Source organism: Castor canadensis, chromosome 14 (assembly GCF_047511655.1).
Source record: "Castor canadensis chromosome 14, mCasCan1.hap1v2, whole genome shotgun sequence".
Classification (NCBI taxonomy): Eukaryota; Metazoa; Chordata; class Mammalia; order Rodentia; family Castoridae; genus Castor; species Castor canadensis.
Genome location: NC_133399.1, coordinates 101,513,603 through 101,535,664, shown reverse-complemented (window position 1 = coordinate 101,535,664; position 22,062 = coordinate 101,513,603). Strand labels below are relative to the sequence as shown.

At 53.1% G+C, this 22,062-nt stretch overlaps 2 protein-coding genes across 6 annotated transcripts in view; one reads left to right on the top strand and one right to left on the bottom strand.

The window, feature by feature from the left end:
* Positions 1–1,464: 1,464 nt before the first annotated feature.
* On the top strand, positions 1,465–12,546 carry Phyhip (phytanoyl-CoA 2-hydroxylase interacting protein). 2 transcript variants are annotated; one of them, XM_020169821.2, is made up of 6 exons: positions 1,465–1,581; positions 2,347–2,376; positions 5,789–5,982; positions 7,197–7,371; positions 9,239–9,356; positions 10,511–12,546. In XM_020169821.2, exons 3-6 carry the CDS (start codon positions 5,818–5,820, stop codon positions 11,043–11,045), a joined length of 993 nt encoding a protein of 330 aa, XP_020025410.1. In that variant the 5' UTR covers positions 1,465–1,581; positions 2,347–2,376; positions 5,789–5,817; the 3' UTR covers positions 11,046–12,546. The 2 variants fall into 2 exon arrangements, with proteins under 2 accessions (XP_020025410.1, XP_073911248.1); XM_074055147.1 differs by lacking the exon at positions 1,465–1,581 and adding an exon at positions 1,587–1,605.
* A 5,522-nt stretch (positions 12,547–18,068) lies between these two features.
* Positions 18,069–22,062, bottom strand: part of Bmp1 (bone morphogenetic protein 1) — a 43,173-nt gene continuing 39,179 nt past the window's right edge. For 3 of the 4 annotated variants that reach the window (XM_020169800.2, XM_020169798.2, XM_020169801.2), the window contains 2 exons: positions 20,743–20,993; positions 18,069–18,802 (listed from right to left, as the gene is read on the bottom strand). In XM_020169800.2, coding sequence (XP_020025389.2) covers positions 18,668–18,802; positions 20,743–20,993 — 386 coding nt within the window. In that variant the 3' untranslated portion in view covers positions 18,069–18,667. Of the gene's footprint in view, positions 18,803–18,963; positions 19,041–20,742; positions 20,994–22,062 lie in introns of all 4 variants that reach the window. The other variant, XR_012441564.1, reaches the window with a different exon arrangement.

Below are 22,062 nucleotides of genomic sequence, written 5' to 3'. Positions count from 1 at the left end.
CTTTCACAGAAGGGGAAACCAAGTCACAGAGAACCTGCTCCCCCACCACACACACATATACACTGTCCCTCCAATTAGTCTGAGGGATATGGTTTTAGGCCAGATGACTGACTGGTGCTATTCATAACAGGGAGATGACGTCTCACATCTCTTCTGAGTTTCAACATCTCTGTGTAGGTGTGTGAGGGGATGGGCCTTGGGCTTGGTTAAGGGAGAGCTTAATTCTGCCTCAGTGTGACACACCACACCACATTCTCTGGGTCAGGATCTGACCAGACTTGCTCAGGTTCTCACAGCCATTTAAGGCAGGACTGGCTTCTGTTTGGCTTTGCATTCTGTGAACTCTTCACTCTGTCACTCACCTTCACTGACCTTTGCTGCCTATGTCTGAAACCCCTAAGTCTCTCTCCATGAGTGTCTCTTACACTCAAGTCATCCCTTCTGCTCTCTGAGACCCTCAGCTCTGAACCCACGTGCCATCTATTGACCCCATGCCACACTTTCCTCTTCACCCCCTTCTTCCACCATCTCCTCCTAGCTCTGGAGCTGGCCTCTTTTCCTGTTCTGAATCCTCATCTGTACCTGAAACTTAGTTCTACATCATCCCTTTGTACCCGCAGGGGACTGGATCCAGGATCTCCTCGGATACCAAAATCCTCAGTTGCTCAAACTCCTTATATAAAATGGCTTGGTATTTACATATAACCGATACGAATCCTCCTGTTACTTTAAATCGTATCTAGATTCCTTATAATAACCTAATACAGTGTAAACACTATGTAAACAGGTGTTATGTTATTTTGGAATAATGACAAGAAAAAGTCTGTACGTGCTCAGTCAGTATAAATGCAATTAAAAAAATATTTTCGATCTTTGGTTGGTTGAATCTGCAGATGCAGAACATACAGAGTAGATATAGAGTGCTGACCGTGTGTGCCTTGTTCTCTAATTATGTCATCAAATGCCCACCTCTTCTCCCCTGGAGGGCTCCTTGAAGGCAGACCCTGCCAACAATGATGGGAAAGCTAGCAGCTCTGACAGGCGTCTGGCATCGTTGATGTGCCAAGCCCAGAGCTAGGTGAATTACGTAATGATCTCATTTCACGACCACAGTAAATCTGTGTTATCCCACTTGACAGATGAAGAAACTGAAGCTCAAAGGGAGACTGAGTCACTTCTTCAAAGTCACCCAGATGGAAAGCTATAGAGCAGGAATTGCCCCCATTTCTGTCAGACTGCAAAGCCTCTGCTTTTCATCACTGCACAAACTCTTTGTCACTGTTTGTTGTTTGACTCAGATTTCCTTTAACATTCTTCTTGGGAGCATTCCTGTTTCTTAGTAATAGATAAGCCTCCTGCCGATATTACGCTCTCTGGCTCAGGGCTCAGGGCTCAGGGCTTGACTTCCTGGAGCCCCGAGGGTTGGTTGGGATGAGAATACTTAAAGCTCTGTGTGTCTTCCCACCCTCACCTGCTTGCATCCTTCATTGCTCTATACTTCTCTCTCCTCTTCCTTTCCCAGGGGACAACTAAGCAGCTACAGGATTCTCACTGGATAATCCGGATTCTCTAGGGCTGCAGGTCTGGTATCTCTTGATAGAGTTGGTAAGAAAATGGAGCTGGGCTCAGTGAAGGGCCTCCCCCAGGACAGGACCCAGACTGAAGACAGGCCTCCTCCCACCCCCACTTATGCAGCCCATCTGGACCCTTCCCCTACATAGCTTCCCTGCCCTTCCCCCAGTCAGAATCCTTGTTTGGGGGGCCTGAGCCCTTGGGCTAAGCTCCACCCCTCTCCCAGCATCCTAAAGTTTGGGGTTTATATTCAAGTCAGAGATTTCCAAGTAGAGGGTGTGCAGGAGGCACTTCTGAGGGCAGCTTGTCCTGGAAGAATGAGGGAAAGGTGGCAGCAGCCGCTGCCTCCAAGGACAGCTATGTAGCTCCCTGGGGGACCCTCTGCCCTTTCTCCCTCCCACTAGCCCAGGCGAGCAGGCACCAAGCTTGCTTATTATCACCTGACGCTGAGCAGCCACTGATCCCATTGGTGGAGCCAGATTCGGTCTGGCTCTCTCCTTGTTTCTCGCCTTCTCTGCCTCTCTCTCTTCCACGCTGCTTTGATTTTGCTCTTGCCTCTCTACTTGCGGCTCGCTCACTTGCTTGGCTGGGAACATCATCTCACTGGGGGCAGCAGCAGTAGCTGCAGAACCAGACAGGAGCTGCCTGCCGGGCATGGAAGCAGCCTCCTTGGCAGCCAGGAGAGGAGCGAGCGCTTGCCGCCTGTGACCCAGGCGTCCGGCTGCTGTCCCCTGCCTGGGGAGCTCATCCACGCATCTCTTCCCTCCCTGACAGGACTCCCTCTGCAAAGCCCAGGAAAGCCAGGTGAGCGCCCTTCCTTGCCAGACCATCCTGTCATCTATCTTGATGATAGACAGAGGCTGAGACGTGGGGGCACCAGGGTCCTACCACTGTCTGAGGTGTCCACCTGGATCACAAGGCCCGACGACCTTGTCCCCTTTTCCCCAGGCCCTTGGCAAACAGCTTAACAGCCGGATCTGGTCTCCGGGGCGACACAGTTAGTTACCCCGTGATCATTCTGCTGCAGTCAGCGATGCCAACAGGGACATCGGGTGGGGGAGCTATTCCCCTGGCATGCTGGTGGCTTTTCTCAATGGGCGTGGGGAAGGGGCCCCAGTATACAATGTGCATGCATGCTTGTGAGGGAGGCTGGAGGCTTGCTGGCGTAGATAGATATGTCTGCACACAGTTGTGCTCTGTGGGGGTTTTGACTGGCTTGTGGCATGTCTAGGAACATAGCTTTCTTGTACACGTGAGGTACGTGTGTGTGGGCAGTGCTTATCTGAGTAGCCTGTGGGTATTCATGGGTGGGGGCCCTGTGAAGCAGCATATTCAGGGGGTGGACATGTCACTTGTCATGTGGGCGGGAATACATGTGGAGGGAGTGTAGCAACCAGGGCAAGATGGGGCGAGTAGGTGGAAAGTGTGGGGAGAAACCATTTTAGGGGGCAGACCCGCATAGGTGCGCAAACCTGTTGACATGTGAAAGAGCAGGCTGGCAGAGTGTGGCCAGGGGCAAACGTTCTCAGTCTGAGTCTTTGAGGCTAGAGATGTCTCCCTGACAGAATACCAGAATCCAGGGGTGGTTGATGTGTGTGCGAATGTACATGTGTGCTCAGGCAGGCATGTGGGTTGTGTGCCTTTTTGGGGAGGTGGCACGCATGTATGTCAGTGTCCATGGCTTCTTCTTTTCCCCAAATATGGCTTGTGAAGAAGGGCAATTGTATGTGGGTGAGATTGAGCCTGTGGATATGAACATGTATGGGGCTGTATGAAAGCAACAGCTTGCGGAGAGAAAATCATGGGGCATTCTTAGAATGTGCAAGGTGGCAGAAGGTACCTCCATGCCTAGGTGTGTGGGAGTGAGGCTATCTGAGGAGGCATGCGCGGGAGTGGGTGGGCTCCCTTGAGCATGTAGATGTGCATGCATTCCTGCCTGTGTGTGGGTGTGTGCGTGCAGGCCCCGGGTGGATTCATGTGGGAATGTGGGTGTTTCTAGGGTGTTGCCTCAACCTGTCCCTCACAGCTTGCCCTTCCCCAGGCATCTGGGCGTAGAGAGGCTGGGCTCACACCTACCCTCGGTCCACCCTTTCTGGCTGCTCTCTCAGAGTCAGTCACTGACATTCTTCCAGGCTAGGGTCGGGAGTCATCTCAGCTCTCCCAGGACTGGAGAGAGAAAAGATAGGCAGCACCCTGAACCCTGAGCCCCTGGGTTCCACAGCTGCCCTTGCACCTAGGAAGACAAACAAGAAGAGGTATTGAGGCAGGGGCAGGTGCTCACTCACAGGGCGGTCGTAAGCTGCATCCCCTGTGGGTGGGAGCCTCTCAGGACCTCTTGGGTAGGAGTGTGTCTATGTTGTGTGCATGGGTGCATACATATGTGTGAATGTGAGGGGCACATGTGTGTCTCCCTAGGAACTTCTTGTTGAGATCCAGGGTGATGGTAACTCTCCACTGCTCCACATCTGTCCCTCAAATAACAAATGGGGTTGTTGATTCCAGACACCCCATCCCATCTGTTTTATTTCGGGGAAGACCTGGTAGCACCCCCTTGCTCACCATAGGATTCCCTGTGTATGAAGCCACTGGCATTTGGCTGTAGGATGGGAGACTAAGAACAAACAGGACTGGAGGGACACCTGGGATAGTTAAAGGTCATCACCCATAGCCTTCCCCCTATACCTGCCATCCAGGCAGCCCACAGGCTAATTGAGAAGTGGCAGGCTCTAGAGCAGGCTTAATTGACAGGGAAGTGTGGGATGGAACTTCTGGAAGCTATAAATAAAAGTACCTGCTTTTGCAGATACAAGGTGCCCTCACCCCTAGCTCTTGGGCAAGGGGAGGAGAGGAAGGGGGAAGAGAAGAGAAAAGGAGGTGGCATGAGTTGTGCTGGGTGTTGGGCTGGGGAAAAGGATACAGGAAAACACAAGGCTGACGTTGAATGCCCAAGAAAGTCCACCCACAGCTGCAGCCTCTCTTCCCCCTCCCTCTTTCCCACCAGTTCCCAGGTGCTTAGGTGAGCCAGGCCAGCTAGATAAGGCCAGTTAGCTCTTCCTAGCCAAAGCACAGGTGAGAGAGACAGTGGTGGAGTCCTTTCACATCTGAAGGGCTAGAGTCAAAGGAGTGGAGAGGGAGAGAGAGAACCCAGCTGCTTGAAAGGCATTGATACAAGGAAGAAAAATAAACAGCAGAAACATATGTGTCCTGTGCTGGCCACATGCCATACATAGACCACACACATTCTCTCTCTCTCTCTCTCTCTCTCTCTCTCTCTCTCTCTCTCACACACACACACACACACACACACACACACACACACACACACACACCATGCACTCTTAGCTCAGTAACAAAGAACTTGACCTCCAGAGTGCAAGTCATGAATTGGCTGTGCTGCCTTGAATATGTTAATGCCCCCAATCTCAGCTACCTATCTGTAAAATGGGGAGAAAAATACCATGGACCTATTGTGAGATTTGTGTGAAATGGTGTCAGTGAAATTGCCAATACATGTCGGCCCCTAATAGACATCAATGTTGAAACTAGTTATTTTAAAGTGTCAGGTGAGGATCAGAGAAAAGAACAAGAGTGATTATCAAAATCGCTATGGACAAAAAGAGCTGGAAGCCGGCTGTGGCCCATGAGACCCCCTCCCACCATGAATGTGTCCACATGCACCTATGTGTGACACTTGTCCTCCAAGTCCCGCACCATAGAGTCAGTCCTCAGTGAGGGAGGAGAGAGGCCTGAGCCGAGGGTCTTGGCACCTGTGGCCTCTTGGCCACTACTGCCTGCTACCTGCCTCAATCCAGGAACCTCAGCCCCTCAGCAGGTGCATTCCTGCATGCCTCTGCCTCCTACCCATCCTCTCCACCCCCACCCTTCCTCTTTTCACGCCTGCTGGCTGAGGGCCCCTCCCTCCTCGGCTCCATCTGCTGCAGATCTGTCCCTGCCCAGTGTTCGCAGCATTCCCACAGCCTCTGCCACCTGTCAGGTGCCGTCTGCTGCTCAGACCCTCCGAGGACAGTGGAGAGCCCCCACCCATCCCACCTTGGTTCCCCACTCTCCAGTCTACCTCCAATCTTTTCTATCAGATTTATGAGGCAGGTGCATTTGATGGGTGTGCAAGGTTCCACCTCTCAAGGCATGTTGGGAGCAACACATTCCAGAAAGTTCTGTGGTGGGAAGGAGGTGCTGATTCTTTCCCTGGACTCAGTCCCCACAGGAGCCAAACCAGAGGGGAGCATGGAGCTGCTGTCCACCCCCCACAGCATTGAGATCAACAACATCACCTGTGACTCGTTCCGCATCTCCTGGACCATGGAGGACAGTGACCTGGAGAGGGTCACCCATTACTTCATTGACCTCAACAAAAAGGAGAACAAGAATTCCAACAAGTTCAAGCATCGGGTAAGTAGCGGGTACTCTGACACCTGTCCCCACGCCATGTTTTTGAAGAAGGTAGGATGATGGATTGCCTAGAGTCAGGGTGGCGGGGTGGAGTCAGGGCTTGGTCTTCTCACTGAGTTATCTCAGGAAAATGATTTGACCTCCTTGAGCCTGAGTTGCTTTCCTGGTGAAAGGAAATAATCACGCCCAGCTACATAGGGTTGTTGAGAGAATTCCATGAGTAATGTTTGCATGGTGTTTGGCAGGATGCCTAGCACAGCGTGAGTGCTGTTATCAGTGCCACGACTAGGACTTCAGACAGGGGCAGAGCGCCCAGGCAGGCTGGGTGGGGCGGAAGACATCACACGTGTGAATGACCGAGAAGTTCCAACAAGACCCAGGACTCGGGGAGGAGCCTTGTTGACTGGGTGGCCAATGCGGTCCTTGGGCAGGTATGGGACCCTTTTGCTAAATACTTGATTCTCCTGTGGTCCCCATCAGTCTCTCTGCTCCTTGCCTGCCCCCTGGCCTACTGTTTGCTTGGTCTAGAAAAGGTATGTGAGAGGGTCGTGGCTGGTGTGTCCTTTCTCTGGGTTAAGAGCCAGTGTGGGGGCGTGTGGGTGGAAGCCTTGCATCTTCTCCAGCTGGCAGAGAGGCAGGGGAGAGAGAGGTGGGAAAAGCTGGCTCGAAGGATGAGGCTTGGTGTGGGTTACTCACCCTCTCTCTTTCTCGCTCTCTCTCTCTCTCTTTGGATCAGCTCTCCTGATCTGGGTGTCTTTTGGCAGGCCAGTTGCCACGGTGACGTGAATGTTCACCACCACCCCCTTAACCCTCCCCCCAAAGAATAAGGCATATTTTCCTTTCCTCCCTGGCTTCTCAGCATTTGCCGTTGCCGTGGAGACGGCACTGCAGTGTGCAGAGCTCTCGAAGTTTCCCTCAAAAAATGAAAGTCTTGCCACCTTCAACTTTGGGGGCCTTCTCACAAGAGACCTTTCCCCTCTGTTCCCAAGAGAATGGGGTACCAGAGGGATTTGAGGAGGGGTAGAGGCTGGAGAGAGTCTGTGTGATTATCCCAAGCTACTGCTTACTTCTACAGGAAAATGGTGGCCAGGGCACAGAGCCATCAGGTCTCTGACCCTCCTCTGAAGGAAGAGGGGACCATCTGGGGAGACTGCCATGATTGGGTATGACCTCCAGATTGATTCTTGGCTCTCTGTCTGTGCTCTGCTCCTCAGGATGTTCCCACCAAGCTTGTGGCTAAGGCAGTACCATTGCCCATGACAGTGAGAGGCCACTGGTTTCTGAGCCCTCGCACAGAGTACAGCGTGGCTGTGCAGACAGCTGTGAAGCAGAGTGATGGAGAGTACCTCGTGTCCGGCTGGAGTGAGACAGTGGAGTTCTGCACTGGGGGTGAGGCCCTTCTGTTGCATCACTTCCTTGCTTCCTTGGCATGTCTGGTTTAGTTAGGCTAATAGGGGCTTCATCTTAATCCGGCAAACACTCACAAACCCCTAAGTACACCATGCTTAGACCAGAAGGAAGGTACACCTGGACAGGCCTCTCCCTACCCTCAGAGAACCTGTCTTTTCTCTAATAAGAGACAAATGTATATATCTATCTGTTGGCAATATCACCTCCATAAAATGATGGGGTTACTTTTCTGGTTTGGGCCAACAGTATTTTTTGAAAGCAGTAAAATACATAAAACATGAAATCTACCCTCTTAACCACTTCTAAGCGTGTAGCAGTAGTGTTAAGCGTATTTATACTGTTATGCAACCAGTCTCCAGAACATTTTCATCTTGCAAAACTGAAACTCTATACCCACTAAACAACCACTCCCCATGGCAACCACCCTTCTACTTTCTTTCTCTGTGATTCTGACTCCTCTAGGTGCCTCACATAAGTGGAGCCATCTAGCATTTGTCCTTTTGTGACTGGCTCATTTCTCTTAGCAAAATGTCCTCAAGGTGCATGAATGCTGTAGCATGTGTCAAAATTTTCTTCCTCCTCAAGGCTGAATGGCATTCCATTGTATGGGTAGACCATATTTTGTTTATCAATGGTCTGTCAATGTCACTTGGTAGGGCAATCACATCTTGTTTGCCCTGAGTTTCCCCTTAGCCTGGGAAAACGGTCCCTATCCCATGGTCTTGCAAGTACTCTTTGAAGAGCCTAGCTTACAAATTCCAGTATGAACAAACACCAGTCTTGTGTGTACTTGGTCACTGATGACCCGGAATCTGTCCCACAATATTCCATCCCTTTGGCATCCATGTGAGAACTGCTCCAGATTGCTCTCTGTCACAAGACAGGGACAGGGAACATTCTCTGCCCTGGGGCCTCTGAGGCTGTTGGCTCCATCCTCTGCCGAGATCTATGCCCTAAGTCTCCTTGAGTTGCTGTGAACCCCACTCTTAGGAGGTTCCTGTTCATCGTAGGAGAAGCTTCTTGATTTGCTCCTAGAAATGCACATGCAGAGGGCGTTTAATTCAAACCGGGAAGTTGGGGATGGCTGCAGTCCAGTCCATACTCCTCTTGCCAAATCAAGCACCCAGCAAGGGATGTCTCCACAATAAGGAAAGAACAACTTTTTCTAATTTGTACCAAGTCACTGTCAAGGCCTTGCTGCAGGGGGCTCAGGCCCAGGAGGTCAATTTTCCCATCTTGGGGCCAGCCTTCTCTGTTTATCCTGAGAGGCTCAAGCAGAGAGCCAGCGCCCCAGGTCTGGTCTGCCTAAACATTCACACTCTGCATGAGGCTCAAGCTCGGTTCTCCAATTCTTTCTGAGCACACACCTGTAATTACACACCAGCTTCCACATGGTGATGAGGACAACCTCCTACCCACTAGATTTAAGGGGCTCTGCCCAAAGGACCTTAAATTCTCCCCCTTAAGTCCTTCTTTTGCCTGCTCAGCCTCTTTTCACATGACAGTGACAGATGACAGCCTTTGGGGCCCCTGGCATGGTAACAGGTAACAGGGCACCCCCCCCCCGCCTTTCCCACCACGGCCCTTTCTGGACTCAGGGAGTCCTGAGCCTCTGGCAATGAGGATGCAGAGGTGACAAGGACAGACAACATGCAGCTTTCCATGTTCCCAGCTGAGGCCAGCTGTCCTGTGCCCATCTGAGCCCAAGATGTTGCAGTGGCTGGTTGTCGGGTCCCCCTGCTGTTCCAGAGGACAGAGGTGGAGAGCGGGTAGGGCCGGAGAGAGGAAGAGGCTGTGATCCCACAGCTGGCCCTTGGCTCACCTCGCCCTGTGTGGAATCTTGTAGATTACGCTAAGGAGCACCTGGCCCAGCTGCAGGAGAAGGCCGAGCAGATTGCTGGCCGAATGCTACGCTTCTCCGTCTTCTACCGCAACCATCACAAGGAATACTTCCAGCATGCCAGGTAGGGTGACTCAGGCTCCCGGGAGCTCATCAGGCCACTCCTCCCTCCCTCAGCTGTCCTTCTTCTTGCCCTGGCTGCCTGAGGTCACCACTCCATTGGCTGCCTCTGGGGTCCCGCTACCCTCACTGCATCAGGCTGGCTCAGGAGTGACCACTACTCAGGGATTAGGTCCAGGAAAGATCAGGGCTCTGGGACAGGGCCACGTGGCAGAGCACCAGGCTGACAAGCCCAGGTGAATGAAGTCTGGGTTTGATCCCCCTTTGAGACAGTTCCTGCACTGGGGGCTACGACCACAGATCAGCTGTTTCTCCATTTCAGTACCCAGGAGCAGTAGCAAGAAGGCAAAATGGGAGTGTTCTTAGCATGCAGGGTTCAGAGAACACCTGGCTCACTTGTTTTCAAGCTGGAGGCTGAGGAGCCTAGAGGCTCAGAAAGGATGGGGAATCCTTTAGGGTGCTGCTGAGGGGGAAACTGGAAGTAGGGCTTGGTGGGTCGTAAACCTACGGTCCAGCCAGAGCAGTCTCAGTGTTATTTAGCTATGACCCACCTGTGGGGAAAAAGAAGAGGGGTTCTGTAACTCAAAAGTGTGATGATCTGATCCTACATCCTATATTTTCAGCCTGAAGCTTAGAGGGGCCTTGGTTGTCCTGTTGAGCCAGCAAGTGACGGGTCAATCAGGATAACCAGGACCGGGCAAGAGTGTGACCAGACCAGGACTTTCCATGTTCTAAGCTCAGCCAGAGCAAGCTGCCATTATTTCTGTCTATCATTGTAGGCAGCAGGAGCAGTCATTTCAACCCTATGCAGGGCAGTGAGGACCTTGGGGTCTTTGGTATTTGCCTCAAAAAGAGAGGCAGTGGTCCAGTTTGGGCTTCTTTAGCGGTAAGAAACAGGACAGGGGATGTACGTGTGTCAGACTCTTACTAGGGGCCAGGATGTGAAGACTAAGGCACAGACTGCCCTTTTAAGAACCTCAGAGTCTACTCAGAAACACAGCATATTTGCGTATTTGTGACTTGTGGCCACTGTGAGTTGGTGAGAACGCTGAGAGCTGAGCTGGCTCACTCTCTTCTCAACCACACACAGCGGCTAAGCCCCAGCAGAGCTAACCCACGGCATTTCCCCTTCCCTTCGGTATCCCTCCCTGGCCGCAGGACCCACTGTGGAAACATGCTACAGCCTTACCTAAAGGACAACAGCGGCAGCCACGGCTCCCCCACCAGCGGCATGCTCCATGGCGTCTTCTTCAGCTGCAACACTGAGTTCAACACTGGCCAGCCCCCCCAGGACTCCCCCTATGGCCGCTGGCGCTTCCAGATCCCCGCCCAGCGCCTCTTCAACCCCAGCACCAACCTTTACTTCGCGGACTTCTACTGTATGTACACCGCCTACCACTATGCCATCCTGGTGCTGGCACCCAAGGGCTCCTTGGGGGACCGCTTCTGCCGTGACCGTCTGCCCCTCCTGGACATTGCCTGCAACAAGTTCCTGACCTGCAGCGTGGAAGATGGGGAGCTGGTCTTCCGCCATGCCCAGGATCTCATCCTGGAGATCATCTACACCGAGCCTGTGGATCTGTCCCTGGGCACCCTGGGGGAGATCAGTGGGCACCAGCTCATGAGCCTGTCCACTGCTGACGCCAAGAAAGACCCCAGCTGCAAGACCTGTAATATCAGCGTGGGCCGCTAGGGACTCCTGGGGAGCTGGAGGCTGAGGTTCGAAGTGGGTGGCTTAAGTTCAGGGAACTGGCTTTCTGTCCCCTGCCCCCTGCTCCCTCAATACATCTGCCTACCCCTCTCCCCTCGCCATTAGAGGCAACAGATGGTGGTTAGCGTGGCCCACATCAGGCCTGGTGGACTTGGGAGGGCTTCTCGGCGTCAGTAGGTCAGCAAGTGAGTTGCATTTCTGGAGAACTCCCCCTTCCTCTGGTTTTCCTCTCCTGTTCTCTGCCTCATCCAGAGTCTCCATCTCCCAGAGTTCTGCCCCCTTCCCGGGCTCTCCCAGGAAGTCCCTCTGGGCCAAAGCCCATGTGTAGCCTGGCAGCCTCCACGGAGACGCAGAGAGCTGTGGGGAACCTTCTCCTTAGCCCACCCACCCTACTCAGGGCCACCCCAGGAAGCCACCTTCCTGCTGAGCTGGGCCTGGGGGCTTCCACTTCAGTCCTGGACCCTCCCTCTATAAATAGTCTCCTGCACTGCTCTCATGCCCCGGCTGCTCCTTAACCCCAAGAGCCCTCTTCTTGCATGGGAGAGCTGTCCCTTCCTTCTGCCGCTGGCCCACTTGGGGACAACCTCCTGCTGTCTAGAAAGGGACCCTCTCTCTTCTCTTGGCTTTGGAGGTTCCAGGCTCTTGGGACTTTCCCTTCTATCTGGAGACAATACATTCCCTGGAAAAACTTCTTCCTTGTACAAAGAGTGCTGGGATCTGGAACAGTACCGCTGGGGTCGAGGAGGGGGAAGGAGACCCCTGAGACCCTTCCTCAGCCAGAAGTGGGCCTCATCATTCATCCTTGATGGGGCCATACATGGAACTAGAGGACTGAGGGCTACCCACAGAGCCCTGCCACCTTGTCTGGCTATGTGCTTTGCTCCCGCACTCTGCCACAGTGCTGTGACTGCTCTGTACCTATGTGAGAGCTGGACTGTGGGTATTCTACCACTCCACATCCTGTCCTGCACACTGGCCCTGAGTTCTTGGTTAAGCCTCCCTGGGCTCCTTGCATTTTTATCTTAACTGTTGTATGGGTCATGGGGGTGGACTCCCAGAGATAAGCAAAGCAGGTGGATGGACAAGGGAGGTATGATGGAGGCAGCAGAGAGCAGCCCCCTTAGTGACTCAGAGGTGACAAGGACAATGCACAAGCAGCTGGATTTCTGTGAAGGGCAGGGGAGCTGACAAGCCAACAGGCCATATTTTGGTGATGGGCAGGTAGACGGCTGGTTGCCAGGGGGACTGCTACGGTCAGCTGTCTCCTTGGGGTAGGCCAGGAAGTCTGGGTCTCTGGGAGAGTGTAGAGAAAGAGAGGACACAGCCCTCAGGCCCTTCCCCCTGTGCTGACAGCATTGCTGTGGGTGACCCACTGTCTTCCCCTGGTCCTGTGTCCTCCTTGGGCGGGAGCACACCCGCCTGTGCTGTGCTTGCGATGTGTACCAATAAATCACGTGGCCTGAGGGCCCTGCATGTCTTGGTCCATTCAGGCTGCCATACAAAATACCACTCAAAATACCATTCAAAATGGCTTATGAATAACTGTTCTGGAGAAGTCCAAGGTGAAGTTACCAGCAGATTTGGTATCTGGTGATGGCCTAGACAGCCATCTTCTTGCTGTGTTCCCACATGCTGGAAGGGGTGAACAAGCTCCCTTGGCCTCTTTTATAAGAGGACTAATCACATTCATGAAGGCTCCACCCTCATGACCTAGGTGCCTCCCAAAGGCCAGCCCCCTTTCTAATATCATCACCGTGGGGTCAGGAGTTCAACATATGAACTTTGGGGTGTAGGGATCACAAGCCCTGAGGACACAGCAGCACCTCTCTGGTAGAGTTTGTAGAGGTGCTCAAATGGGGGTGCCAGGACAGGCCACCTGGAACTGTCTGCAAGAATGTACCCAAGTCCTACTGTGGGTGGCAAGGCTCAGAGTGCAGAGACATAGCTCCAGCTTGGAAGAGGCTATGAAGGTCATCTGGAGGCCTCACCATGGTCCCTGGGCTCCTGTTGAAGTTCACCACTGCAGCCTGCCATGGCTCAGACCCAGGCGCCAAAGGATTTCCCTCTCCCAAGAGCCAGATTGTCCCTTCCTCCAGCAGGCTCCTCAGTTGCAGATCTGAGTCACTTCTGTGGCTGTAATTATGGGCTTATTAAAATGGTCCTCAGCTGGAGTAGAAACACTCCAGAACAGTCAGAGGTACCTTACCAACATAGCCTGCGTCAGGGCCAAGATCACATGTGTCATCAAACTGTGGGGTATGGTTTCTTTGAGATAGGAAGGAAATCTGAAGAGCAGGTGACTACTTCCTAGGACCTACTGGGTACAGACACTGGGCCAATGCTTTCATACCAGCCGTTAGTCTGCACAATGGCCCTGAGCAGGACTATTCCTACCTAACATGTGAAGAAACCGAGGCACAAAGAAGCTAAAAGGCCCATGTCAAGCCAGGAATAGGAGTCTTCCCTTTTTAATATTCTGTGCCTGCCTCCCCTAGTCAGGGGCCACCTTGGACAGTAAGACAAAGGCTGGCCCCATCTCAGATATCTCAGGTACAGTGGGCTTCCCCCAGGGTCTCCACATCTCTTCCAGCTAAGCAAGGCTGTGCGTAGTTCCAGAGTAACGCGGGGTGGGGGTGGGAGGTACTGTGGAGTCACACATGCCATGGAGGCTTAACTTAAAGACATAGTGGGCAGCACTTGAGCCCAAGATTCCCAGGATGGGGAGTGACTCCAGGGTTCCCCTCCTGTCTCTGGGTTGGGTGGGTTTTCAGAGTTCTCCACGAGAGCAGGTTTAGTCTTCTTTTAGAGAGCAATTCTAGGTTTCTTGGAAGGAGGGACTGGCTCTCTGTCAGAGTCCTCTCATTGGTGACAAAGGCAGCAAACTGAGATGGAGGGTAGCATGCAGTTTCCCCTAGAGAATGTGTTTCTCTGACCTCTGTCCAGATGGCCACTCCCGGCACATGGCCAGCCTGGGCTGCGTGGAGCACTGGGCAGATGAAACAGGGCCAAAGCATTTGCTGGAATATGCCCTGGGGTTCCTTCTGGCCTGCACACAACATACCCTCCCTGGGCTGGGGTTAGAGAATGTCTAGGAGACCCCAGAGAGCTCCAAGGTAAGGGACAACCATGGACTGTAGCTAGCTTTACAATCCAGCTGAGGGACCCAAGTTAGCTCTGTCTCTAGTACAGGCAGGGAGGGAAACCAAGGCAGTGGTCAGAAGGTGAGGCCCTAGGTAACAGGTGGGGTATTATGCTGTGTAGGCACAAACACACAGACACATCAAACACAAACACGTGGTTGCATGTTTGAGTCTCCAACACATACAACTCTTGTGTTCTCCTCTGCTCTGATGTGCACCCATACTTCCCTGCTCTTTCTGTCCTCCGAAGCTAGCATCTTGGTTCTTTTAATCCTGGGTGAATAAGAGCCCCAGTCTGCCATAAGTTGAGGTCGGGGGGAGGCTGACTTTAGAATGTGTTTCTTCTCCATGTTGGGAAAAGAGGTGGCTGGAAAAGAGGTCCTAAGGAAAGGAACAAAGAGGGGACCATCCCCCAAAATGGAGGGAGGCCTGATTCAGGAAGCAGAGCTGAGGCGATTGGCCATAAAACAGCATGGCTGCAGCATCTGGAAGAGATTGGAACCAGATGTCCCGGGATGGGAGAAGGGAGGGTGTGGGGCAGGAGTGGCAGCTCTGGTCATCAGGGGGCTGGGTTAGGGGCCTCACAGTATGCTGGGGAAAACATCTGGCCAGCCTCTTCCCCCAAAACTCTGCAAGTCAGGCACCACTATTTTTGCAAACTGGAGCAGCAAATCTTTTCACGGATTCCAGAATCAGCCTTGTGTGTAGGGACAGTCAAGAACAGGGTGTGACTCAGGAGGTGCCCAGAAAGGCCACGAGCTGGCCAGAACTATGTCCCTGCTGCCCCACAAGCCCCTCCTTATTGTGGGCCCAACATTGAGCCCTCTGGCAGAAGAAGATCTGCAGTGAGCTCTAAATGTCTGACTGGAAACCAGTGTATGAGGCTTACTTTTGGCCCAGGAACAGAGCAGTCCAGGGCAAGAAAATTTTCTGGTGGAGAAAAGGCCTCTTATTAAGAGCATGCTGTTTGCCAGACACAGTGACAGGCTCTCTTCAAAGGTCACCTTGTTCCTTCTTCATAACTATGTCAGGTGTGATTATTACCTGGGTTTCAGATTAAGAAACTGAGGCTCAAAGGGTTAAGTGACTCATTCGGGGTCACACAGGCACCAATGGTAGAGCAAGGGTTCAAAACAGGCTATCTGCTCTTTTTACTTCTAGGAAGCAGGTGGGGGGAGGGGATGAACAGAAACAAGGAGAAAAAGCAAGAGAGGGGCAGAGATGGGCTCCCAACTTTCCTGATTTGAGTGTCCAGCCAATAGTTGGCCCTGGAAGCCTGGACACCTTTCCTAAGGATCCTGGTAGCTTCAACAGCTACGTCCCCTGCATTCTGGCTGCTTTGGAGCTTAACATTGGGGTTTCTTATATGTCTCTGACCATGGCAGTAAGAGTGCTGGGGATGAGTGACAGGTTTGGGGAAAAGAAGCCCAAGAAGGGGACACCTCACAAACATCACAGAGCTAACCATGGCAGAGCTAGGTCACCTGACTGCTGTGCTTGCACTGACCCCTCTGCCTAGGGCTAGAATTGTGCTCCCAGGGAGGCAGTCCTGAAGCTCTGGGGTGCACTTTTCTCCACCTGATTCTGAGATTGGGAGTGCAGAGTTGGGGTGCCCCACTCTGGCTCTTCCATAGCTCATCATGTACTCAGGCCCCAGGGAGACCTCAAGGTTAGGAGAAGTTTAGAGGAACCACTGTACCCTCCTTGACCATGGCCTCACCTGTTCTGCACTGGAGTTGGCCTAGTCCAGAGCCATGAAGCAACCAGGAGAAGGTGACTGGGCCAGTGATTTACTAAATTCTAAGTAGTTTCCACGGCTTCAACTCTGAGCGTTCTGAGCAGCTCCCACAACCCTGAGGAGGACATCCTGCTCTATGTCCTCCTCCTCTCCGATCATCTTGTCTTCCTTCGGTGCTCTCTGTCCTCTGCCCTCCAGCGTTCCTCCTCGTCTTCCCCTCCCTCCGTTCCTCCCCTTCCCCCTCTTCCTCCTCCTCATTCCTGTCCATCAAAGCCTGCCCCTCACCCATGCTTTGGGATGCTTGCTGTCTGATTGCAAGCACTTGGGGGTGGATGTATGGGCATCCAGACAGGCCTGACTCCCTGCTTCTTGGCGATCTGCAAAGAGAATCTGCTCATTGGTCTTTAAGATCTGCATCCGTACACACTCCTCAAATGGCCTGGGAGCTCACACTGAGGCTCTGGTCCTGCACAATAGCCTCCAACAGTGTTTCCATCTGGATGGGGGGGGTCTCCAAGATGATATGCACCTTTTACTGCTGGCGCCAAATCCCCCCTGCTAGGCCTACCCTGGACCTGAGAGGCTACAGCTCCTAGCTTCCTTTGAAGATGGGCCCAGGGAAGACCAGGAGGCTCATCCAAATCCTCAGAGGAGTCCCAGTTTGCCAGGATGATGGTCCAGGCACATGTGCCAGGGAGGCTGCGTGGGTGGATCCTCACCTGCCTCTAGTTGTGATGCTGCTGCTTGCATAAGGCCTCCCTTTGGGTGGAGGACCAGATTCATCTCCGTGGGCTGAAGCCCCAGTCTGGACAGGATTATGACTTTGGCTTCTTTGGGCACATGGTTTTCCAGCTGGGATTGTTGTCCTTTTAGATTTGGAAGAACCTGGAGGACTAGAATGGAGAGCTGTGGACACTGACTACAAATTCTGCCATGGAGGAGTCAATGCCGAGTTAATGGACAAATTGTCTGGCTGAGGTGCCCATGTACCTCCCATCATTTGGGGGTCCTTCTATTCTGCTCATAGCCCTCCAGGCTGTCCTGAGCATCTCTGCCTGGAAGGGTATGTAGTGGCCCCTCTAGGCATCTCCTGCTCCTGGCAGGGCTTCAGTGCCTCACCTATGGTCAGGCCTGGAGGGGAGGCCCACTGTCTGACAAGGGAGCTGCTGGCTTCCTTTGTGTTTTCTACTACTGCTTTCTGCATAAAAAGCTGATACAGGTCCACCATGCCACACCGATCCCTGGGAGTGGATCCCTAAGTCCAGATAGCATCTGGCACAACACCTGCCCCAGCAACAGAAGACTCACAGTCCACTAAAAGCTCTCAGGGAGACTGGGCTTGTTGCAGGCTGCCAGTTAGCTGCAGAATCTGGGTGTGACCAGCCCAGGCAGAAGACCCTTATCTCCACATCCTCCTCTGCTTTCTTCCCCTGTAAGATCCAGGCAGAGAAAGGGGAGGGACAGCCCCTGGAAGGGAGGCAGTAGGAGTGTGGATTCTTTCCACTGGGAGGCACAGGTCTGGGCCCCACCACTGGTTTGGGAGGGAGGGGGCAATGGCAGGAAGGAGAAGGCTGAATAAGACATAGCCTTGAGTTGCCTGGGGAGAGGGGCCAGCTGGAATATTTGCTCAGTGTGGCTGCCTAGCCAGTATCTGGCTCTTGTCTCCAAGAAGGGAGGGCCCATGGGACCAGCACTCTGTCTGACTGTCACAAAGCCAGGCTCTGGGGGCCAGCTAGTGGACCTGTCCTAGTTGGTGTGGGTTCTCTGGCTTCTGGTGGGCCAGACACACCATAGCCCATTCCTTCCCCAGATCAAGATAGAAAAGCCAGATGGACAAACACACCCCAAATTCCTTTTATGTGCCTCCTTCCTCCCCCGAAACAGCCTCTTTATAGAATGTTCTCTCTTTATTGTGTAGGAGGGCTATAAGCTGTGTGTGTGTGTGTGTGTGTGTGTGTGTCCAAGTGTGAAATCACACCCTTAGGGGTCCTGGAATTGTGGAAGGGAAAGGCAGCCAGTGAAGCCAGGTGTTCTGGCCACATGCCGGCTTCAGACACCCAGCAAGCCTGCACATCTGGAAGGAGCTGTCCCCTCCCCCATGTCCCAGAGAGTATCTGGCACAGAATGTTGGCTGTAACACTTTCGGTTTATTGGCTGGTGTGCTCTGGTGTGGCTGACCAGCCACGGGCCTGGAGAAGCCCTGTCTTGTTTTTTTCCCCCTCTCCTCTCCATCTCCCCATTATGGCTCCTAGGGGACACACACAGATACTCATGCCCCAAGAAACAGGGAAGGTAGGGGTCAAATAAAACCAAGTCAAGGCTGGAGAAGAGGAGGGAGATGTACATTACAATGAAGATTACGACCACCGGCTATACACAATACAGCGTGTAGAGACGGCAGGGAAGGTGGCCGGGTCCTGTTGACAGGCCCTCTTGCCACCAGGCAGGGCCTCAGGGAGGAATGGTCACTTCAAGTGTCTCAGTGGAAGCTCTGGCCCCTGGGCCCTGACCCCGCACTCTGGTGGGGGGACTGTAGGGAAGTGGTTTATGAGGAGTCCAATTTCCCCACCTCCTGAGGACAGTGTCACCTGGCCTGTTGGCCCTGCAGGTCCTGGTGCCTGGGGGTGAGGGACGATGTGTCACCTCCTGCCTGTCATCCCTACTGTCCAGTCTAGATGACTGAGGGAGGCAGGACTTCTATCCCTGCCCCCATGTGAGGGCAGTGGTCACTTCCTGCTATGGAGTGTGTCCTGGAACTTCGTGCTCGTGTACCGCAGGTGGAAGCCTTTCTTGGTGATGGTGTCATCTGAGTGGAACTTCACCAGGACAGAATCTCCAGCAGAGTACACCTCCTCAGGAGGCTGTGGAGAAAGGGACAGGCATGAGGAGGAGGGAGGAGAGTAGGGTTGCTCTCTTCCCTCCTCAAGATCCCCAGCTCACAGGAAGGCATGATGTTCCCCTACTTTCACCAGATCCCCTAGCCCCTTGAAACAGAGTATGTGCCAGGAGTGGTGGTGCACACCTGTAATTCCAGCACTCAGGTGGCAGAGGCAGGAAGATTGAGAGTTTGAGGCCAGTCTAGGCTATGTTGTGATACCCCTGTCACAAAAAAGTAAAAGAAAAGAAACAGATTGTCATGCTTCTGGGAGTTTAATGGGGTACCTGAAGGAGGGCAGCTTGTATTAAGTTCAGAATCACATTCCATTTTAAACTCCGTTCTGCTATTAACTAGTTAGTAGCTTGGGCATGCTAACCCCTCTGGGCCTCATATCTATACTGGAGCAAAAGCTTCCTGCTCTCCAAGCCTGGAAGGATTCCTGAGGGTGGTGTGTGTTAGAGCGGGGATGCAGCAAGAGGATAAAGGTTGAAGTGTGCAAAGGCAGAGGTGGCTTGCTTTGATAATTTTAGATCCTAAAGAAGATGGACTAGCACTCCTCTGCCTGCTGGGGTGTGGAGGAAGCCATAGGGAGAAGATGGTCTCCCCTAGACCTGAACTCTTCCATCCCTGTCCATCCCTGTCCCTGACCTGGTTCTGACTGTGGTTGCTGCCAGGTGATACCCTTCTTGGTGGTTCCACAAGCCCACAGTGATGCACTGGTCCTCCAGGCATAGAAAGAATCATTCCTGAGAGCCTTAGGAACATTTCAATAACTGTGCCAAAGAGCCCTGCCTGGGTTCTTCCCCCATGTCCCATCCCCTTGCCCCCAGCCTGGGAAGGTCTTTGGGAGGAGTGCCCTGGAGATACTCCATTTGGTGTGCGACTCACAGGAAGGGGCGAAGTGGGGAGAGGGTATGAGCTTGGTAGCCCGGGGATGCCAGAGCAGCTGAACAGGCATGCTGGGGTTTTGCAAGCATTTCCCACTGCCCATCCCACCTTGGCCCAACCCCTGCCGGTCACTAAGGCTAAAGTTCTGCTTCTAAAGAGAGGCTTGGCCAATGCTGAGGCCAGCAGCTGTTGCCTCTCCTGGGAGGGTTAACCCTTCCTGGGGTAGCAGCCTGCCCTGGAGGATGGCCAATGAGAGAAGTGGGGGCCAGGGACTTATGACTGAGTGTGCATGAGAAAGTACAAGCCTGTGTGTATGAGAGAGATGGAAAGGGGATGACAGCTTTGTCTGAAAGTAGAAAGAATTAAAAGGACAAAAAGAAAATAAAGAAGGTAGGTGGGGCATAAGCTCTTATTGGGAGGAAAAGAAAAATCCATCTGTGGGTTGGCCCATGACCTTGGTTACAAGCCCACCAAGCTGACTATGCACATGGCCTGTGCAAGAGCCATCCCACAGAGCAAGAAGCAATATTCAGACCCTGCTTGAACGACAGCAGAAACAGCTTTGGAACCAAGTGGCCTCTCACCAGGGGAGGACTGAGCAGAGGAAGAGAAGAGGGTGTTTTTATGGCTCAGCCAGTCTAGTAAGAGCAACAGCTCAGGCCTCCTGTCCCTGGCTCTGCCCTAGTGGTGCTCCCATTCCAGGCCCTGGAGAGCTGCCTTGGGACACTTCAAACACAAGCTGTCCTGCAAGTCCAACCAAGCTGGTTCTGAACAGGCTTTGTCAGGGCAGGGCCTGGGCCAGAAGCTTCAGGAACCTCTGCTATTCAGAAAAGACCCTGGTCTCTTGGGTGGGGGTGGTCCAGAGTCTAGTAGCCACTAGGCTGTGTGTACTGGCTCCTGAAGAAGGCCGGGCATGTACTGCCACTCAGCCTAGCACCCAGGACTCCAGCGGCACTGCTGTATTGGTGCTGGGTCTCTGAGTTGAGGTAAGGGCTGGAGGGTAATAAGGGGCTGTGGAGCCAGGATGGTAGTTACCCCAGAGCCGCAGTATCGTCCCAGCCTTGGGGCTGTGCTGTCATAACCGTCAAAGAGCTCCATATAGTCGTAGCCACAGTCTGTCTCCTCCTCCACCTCGAAGGTCTGGAATATCAGCTCCACACCATAGCCCTCCTCGGCCACGATGACCCACTCGCAGTCTACCCCTCCGGGGTAGTTGTTGTCACCAAACTGAGCATGGGAGTATAGGTCCTTGGTCTTCACGTCTGCCCTCATCTGGCCCCCACACTCTGCGGGGGATGACAAAATTGGCCACCTCTTCCTGAGCACTGCCATGTGTTGGGCACCCTGCCACACCGTGCTGAACTATGAAGAGATGGATGCCTGGGACAGAGGCCACGTGACAGTACAGGTGGGCTGGGACTTGGCCTAGGACTCAGCCCAGAGCAAGGGTTCTGCTGTGTCATTTCTGGATAGGTGCTTACAGAGGGGGCTGCGGGGACACTCTGGGGTGAAGCATCTTGAGTGGAAGGCAGCAGAGTGGCAGCACTGGGGAAGGCAGCTTTGTCAAAAAAGGACATTGCTAATTTGCTCCAGCTGAGGGCTGTCATAGAAGAATGTGGCCCAGTGTTGCCAGAATTTCCATTTTTAACAGAGAAGCTGTACATCTGGGTTTTATGTGAAAACTCCTGATTTTAAGTGTTAGCTCAAATTTTTAAAAAATACAGTGTGGGCCAAACACTGAGGTCTGTGAGCCGGAAGGAGTTCCAGCCTCTGGTTTGTACTGTTTGTGCTGGTCAGGAAAAGTGGGAGCACACAGAACAGTGTCATCAGTGGTCACCCTCCTCCCAGTGCCCCTAGACTCCTATACCCTGTGTTCAGATTCTCTGGAGGAGATGAGGAGAGACCCAAGTAGGGCCTGGGTCAGGTTAGAGGTGAAGGGGAAGAGGGGAGTCTGTGGACCCATTAGTTCTGGAGACACACTGACAGGTGGCTCAAGATCCATCAGGATATTATGAAGTTGGCAGCTGACATCTTTGGTCAGCATTCCGGCCTCCAAGAATTGGACTCCAGCCTCTCTCTACAGCAACATGGACCCCACTTCAGCTGCTGTGATCACACACTCTGCTCCCTCCAAAGTAAGTGACTTGCTGTCACCTGGGTACACCCTGAGCTGTGGTGGAGCTTGGCTCTACCCCCTGCCTGGGCAGACTCCACCAGCTCCCACTCAGGCTGGAGAGCCTTTCTTCTCATTCCTATTGTGTTTTGTCTTATGTTGTAATTATCTGTGCCTGACTTATCTTGTCCTTGGACTATGAGTTCCTGGATGGGTAGGGGAGAAAGGCTTGTGTCTGATTC

What these genes read in the sequence shown, in the direction of transcription:
- Phyhip (XM_020169821.2), top strand. Translation starts at nt 5,818, where the DNA reads ATGGAGCTGCTGTCCACCCCCCACAGCATTGAGATCAACAACATCACC. An exon ending in CCAACAAGTTCAAGCATCGG is followed by an intron (nt 5,983 to 7,196) that starts GTAAGTAGCGGG and finishes TCTGCTCCTCAG; the next exon opens with GATGTTCCCACCAAGCTTGT. An exon ending in AGTGGAGTTCTGCACTGGGG is followed by an intron (nt 7,372 to 9,238) that starts GTGAGGCCCTTC and finishes GGAATCTTGTAG; the next exon opens with ATTACGCTAAGGAGCACCTG.